General features: G+C 57.4%; 1 protein-coding gene across 1 annotated transcript in view; it reads right to left on the bottom strand.

Moving 5' to 3' along the window:
• Positions 1–4793, bottom strand: part of Rtn4r (reticulon 4 receptor) — a 25264-nt gene extending 20471 nt beyond the window's left edge. Inside the window, exon 1 of the mRNA XM_028770562.1 lies at positions 4539–4793. Within this exon, the coding sequence (XP_028626395.1) occupies positions 4539–4560 (22 nt within the window). The 5' untranslated portion in view covers positions 4561–4793. The remainder of the gene's footprint in view (positions 1–4538) is intronic.
• Positions 4794–5468: the final 675 nt, after the last annotated feature.

The following is a 5468-nucleotide window of genomic DNA, read 5'->3' as shown; positions in this document are numbered from 1 at the left end:
TGCCAGGGTGCTGCATGCCAGGGTGCTGCATGCCAGGGTGCTGCATGCCAGGGTGCTGCATGCCAAGCCCACCTGGGACACCACAGGGAGGCTGGCTTCTGCCTGCTCAGCACCTCCTCAAGGACACTTGGGAAATAGCCCTTGCCTCTTGACTCCACTACCTGGGTCTGGCTCCCCTGGGGAAAGACTATGGGGGCTGCCATGGGGACAACTCAGTCACCTCAGCCTCCAACCTTCCACAGCAGACAAGGTACCCAGGAGCTCTGGGAACAGGTCTGGGGAAAGGTGCCCAAAAGGCCAACTAAACAGATGGCCCTCCTTACAGCTGGAATCATGGTCCACTTACCATGTCACCCACCTGATGTGTATAAAAAGACTCAGATTGCTGGGGGTAGGGTGAGGCAGCAGTAGGCCCTGGCTGGGAGTTGGCCCAAGTGTGTAGGAAGGGGTACACATCCTGGCCTTGATGCTTGTGGAGATATATGGGGGGGGGTTGCACGGCTGAAGGCAATGCAAAAGGCCAAGGCAGGTTTAAACAAGTACATCTTGGTGCTTTCTCAGGAAGGGATTCCACACTCACCAGTTAAGCATGATTCACAGGAATAGTTCCCGATGTGCAAAGTGTTTAAAATACAGTGACAAAAGAAGAAACCGCAGTACCAAACACCGGGTGTGATGGGACCTAGCCAGGCCCACGCACGCTGGGGACAGGCAGGGAGATGGGAGGCATGTCCCCTACATCCACTGCTAGACTCCCACTGATGGCTGTGGTGGCCAGTCACCTGTCCCTTAGCATATTTAACCCTGGAATCAGTGAGGTAAGGATTCACTCCCTTCATCCCCTGATCAGACGAGGATCTGCAGGCCACAAAGGAGTGGGTGAGCGACAGAGGGTGATGAGCAAATACAGCATCTGGGATTTAGCCACGTGGCTGGCACAGGTGACCTTGGCTGGGTGTAGCCAGGCCACAGGGCAGGCACACAGAAGGGTGCAGAGGGTGCCAGGCCCTGAAGAGACACAAAAACAGCCACCCCCAAACAGCCACCCCAGTTCTTAGGGATCTGAGGGTCCATGCTCTGGCTGGCTGCTGAGAGTCAGGCAGCACTGCCTGGGGCTGGAAGTCAAAACCTACAGAATGGGGGCAGGGCAGCATCAACTTCACTGATCAGACATAACCCAGTGCCAGAAGCATCTTAACTCTGTGACAGGGTCAGGTCCTTCTCACTTACTCCTTCCATTGCACACAGACACAGACACAGACACAGACACAGACACAGACACACACACACACACAGAGAGAGAGAGAGAGAGAGAGAGAGAGAGAGAGAGAGAGAGAGAGAGAGAGAAGACCCCTTTTTTGAATGCACAGCTTGGTTTCTGGGAGACTTTCTGGGCCCTGGGCCCAGGATTGCAGAAGGGCTCCGTCTGCCTCCACTCCCGGCTGGACCCTTTCTCTCCAAAGGAAGGCATGGTGCCAGGAGCCTGGTAAGTAAAGGGTGCTAAAGCCAAGCCTGGATGGCAAGAGGGAGGCATGATCCTGCAGACCCTGCCCCTCACACACAACTTACCACTTGCAACAAACAACAACCACAAACATGGGCTTCTTCATGGCAGAGTCAGCCCTAAGCCCTCCAAGGTAACAGGCCATTGAGCACCTTACCGGTTCTCGGGTCAGCCTTGAGGGGTTCTCCTCTTGGCTGCTGCCCTTTTACTAGATGACCTCCACTAGCCAACTCTTACTCTGTGACCACAGGTCAGTCCTGCCTGAAGGAAACAGACTCAGAGGGGCTACCAGGGCCCTGTTGGTCCAGGGCAGAGCCACAGGGTCATTACCGTCACCCTCTCAGCTCATCATCACCTCCCTCAATACCCAACACATCTTCCAGGAGGAAGGAGGGAGGGGCCTAAACTGGCAGGTGTCCCAGGAAAACCTCTATTGACTAGAAGTTGAAAAAGCACATTTGGGGAATTTTAAAGCAGAAATGCTGGGGGGCCAAACATTGGAAGCAAAGTTTAGTGGCTTAGACAGGTAATTCCAATACTCGGGAAGCCAAGGCATGATTCCAAGTTTAAGGCCAGCCTAGGCTATGTGGTTACACCTGCCTCAAAACAAAACAATAAAGCCCCTTGGAGGCCAGACATGGTTAATTCCAGTACTCAGTTTTCAGAGACCAAGGATATCTGTTCTATATAGAGAGGTCCAGGCCAGGGCCACAGCAAGACCCTGTTTCAATCCAGGAAAGACTCCATGCTCAGGAGTAACTGACCAACACAAAGTGGACCTTTTTGTTCTCCTCCTCCTCCTCTTCCTCCTCCTCTTCTTCTTCTTCTTCCTCCTCCTCCTCCTCCTCCTCCTCCTCCTCTTCTTTTTGTCTTACTGATTTTCTTTCTTTCTTTAGTTTGTCTATTTTGAATTTCTTTTTTTTGGTTTTGCTATTCTTTTTTGGCTTTGTTTTATTTTATTTGAGAGAGAGAACATGGAGTTGGTTGTTAGGAAGGAGGATCTGGGAGGAGTTGAGGAGGAGAAAGAATATAATCAAAACATATTGTATGAAAAAAATAAAACAAACAGAGCCACCTCCTTGGGAAAATTGGACTGACCCCACTGGACATCAGCTTGGAAGCCGCCAACAACTCCAGATCGCTGGCCTAATCACAGAGGAGGAAGGCTGAGACAGGGAGATGGCTCTTTAAGAAAACACAGCAGCAGGCTCTGTGAGCTCCCCTGTGCCAGGTGGGATCTGGTGCAGACCGCACCTGCCAGAGGTCTTGCCTTGGAAGTGCACCTTCCTCCCCTGAACTGCAGTAGGACAAGACACAACGTCAGAGATGGGAAGACAGGCCTGGGGCTTAACAAAAGGAGTGGGCAGATATTACCCACACCACACCTGAGCTAGGTGAGCGCCACAGAGGTCACCCAGGTGGAATAACTAATATGCTAAAGGCAGGGCCCCTTGGAGGCCATGCTGGGTTGGATTCCCTAGTTGGTGGAACTGCAGAGGCAGCCAAGTGTGCCCAGGACCAGACCCTTTATCACGGTAGTGACCTCACGCTGGGAAATGCATCTTCCCTGCCCAGGAAGATTCCAGCCCACCATGGGCCACCACTGCCCCAGCCCTGGCTGGTGGGAGAGCGGCTGGTAGACTCTGCCCCTCACAGCTTGGGCTGGAGACACTGAACAAAACCCCTAAATACATTCCAAATGCTCTTGGTCCAGATTTGGGCAGGGTATAGAGAAAGCCCTCCTAGGTATGCAGGGGCACCCACACCCTGAGACAAACGGAAACATGAAGATATGTTTAAAGGCACTCATGGTTATGCATACAATCACATATGTACAGATACATGCCATATTACACACACGTACTTGCACACATAGACCCAAGCATTGTGAAGGAGACTCCAGGACTTGCCCCTCTGTGGGTCCAGCTGCCCAGAGCACCCCTACTCAAAACTCAAGCATGTCTCCATGTGAGTGGGTCCTGCTGAGGGGCCCCAGCATGTGCCAAGCATGAAAATAGCAGGAGGCAGGCTGTGTAAATGCATATATGGTCATAGGTGTGTAGGCAGGAGTGAGGACAGGGATATGCACCCGAGGACAGAGATGTGCCTATAGTGTTTATGTGCATGTGTACACTAGGGAAGATTTGGTATGAGTGTGCACTGGAGGTGTGCAAGACTGTATGTAGCCCACGTAGACACGTGCAAAGAAACGTGTGTGCAGCCTGCGGCACCATGGACATCAGCAGGGTAGATAGGGTGGGCGCCTGGGGAAGGCAATGTGTTCACTCCAGATTCTCCAGGTAAGGCATGTCCAACCTGCACGAAGCCCATCCTCCCTTGCCCCTACAGCGGGGGCTTCGCACCCGGATGGGAGGAGGGAATCCCACAGGGCTGCCAGGGAGGGGGGGTTCGAGCACCAACGCCCCTCAATGGAGCCTCACACTCTCAGGAGCCCTCCAGATCTCCGAGGAGGAGACATTGCTCTGTGTGTGTGTGCGTGTGTGTGTGCATCCTCCTCACTACCTGCTCCAGGGACAGCTCTGGGATCGCCCTGTCCCCCACGCCCTCTGCTGCTGCTGACACCCCTATTCATCCCTACTCTGACCGCAAAGAAACAGCTTCTTCTGAGCAGGGTTCGCTGGGCAGACGAGATACTCTCGGTCCGGTGCCCACGTTTCTGCAAACCCGCTTATTAACCCATTCGCCGCCTTTGCGCTCGCAGGTGGGACCCCGCCCTTCCAGTCCTCAGTCTTCACCCGGCCCTGGTCCAACATCTGGAACCTCGGACCCGCCATCCCTGGCCCCGTCGGCGCTGTCAACTTTCCCGCAAAGCCGCAACTTTTGCGGCTGCCGCGGGCTCCGCCCTCCCAGGGCCCAGTTGCTAGCGGCCAGCGCGCGGCGTGGCACTGCGGTGGCCCTCGGGAGCGACCAGCGACCCGGCTCCAGCTCCAGCAGCGCAAGCCATGCCCTGCGCCCTCCCCCCGCCCCGCCCCGCCCCGCTGCAGCCCGGCTCCGGAGCGGCGCGGACACTCACCTCCGGAGGACGCCCTCTTCATCTTCGGGGTCGAGCGGGGCGCGTCGGGCACTGGAAGCGGCTTCGGGGCGGGCGCCCGTCTGCGCGCGGCCGGGTCCGCATCCAGGCGCCGCCGCTCCGGCCCGGTCCCGGCCCGGCCGCGGGACGAGGCTCGGGCGCTCAGCTCTACCGGGCCGGGTTGGGCTCTCGGGCTGCGGGCGCACAGGGCGAGGGCGGCGGCGCGGACTGGCGGGGAGCTCGTAGCGCGGGCCGGGAGCGGATGAATGTTTTATGGGATCATGTGGTTTGACGCGCGGAATCCGCCCGGTCTCCCCGCCAGCCCGGGCGGGGCGGGGCCGGGGCGGGGCCTGGCGCCGGGCGGGGCGCTCACCTGGGCGCGCGGCGCGGCCGCGAACCGGTGGGTACGGGGTGCAGGGCTAGCGGGCGGGTGACGGGAAGGGAGGCGAGGGTGCCCGGAGAGCGGTCCAGGTGGCGGGAGACGCTCAGCCACCCGGTGAACGGGCCACGCGCGGTCCCAGACAAAGGCGGCGCATTCCTGAAGAGGCGGCGGCCCCTGCAGGCGGCCGCGGGCACCGCGTCCCGGAACCGGCCGTGGGCGCGGGCTCGAGGGCGTGGCGGCTCAGCCTAACCAAGTCCCGAAGGGAGTCCTGGGCATCGGACGGATGCAGCAAGCCTTTGCATGGCCCGATCCCTCTTAAAGCCCTTTGCTGGTCTGTCCTAGACGACTCGGTAAAAAAAAACTGAGAGGCAAGGTGTAAGAGTAGCGTAGTGCTCTCCTCCCCAGCTTTGTAGTCCTCTCTACTTCCCTGTCCCAGGAAGGACAGTCAGGCCTTGTCTGCACCTGCCTCTGCACGAACTCCTATCTCTTTCCTCTCTGCAATGGAGATTACAAAGTCCAAGACTCCTCTGGACCCACCCTCCACCAAGCCA

This window comes from Grammomys surdaster, unplaced genomic scaffold, assembly GCF_004785775.1.
Source record: "Grammomys surdaster isolate TR1022 unplaced genomic scaffold, NIH_TR_1.0 202, whole genome shotgun sequence".
NCBI classification, from domain to species: Eukaryota; Metazoa; Chordata; class Mammalia; order Rodentia; family Muridae; genus Grammomys; species Grammomys surdaster.
Note: the sequence above shows the minus strand (reverse complement) of the source record. Positions and strands in the feature narration are given on the sequence as shown.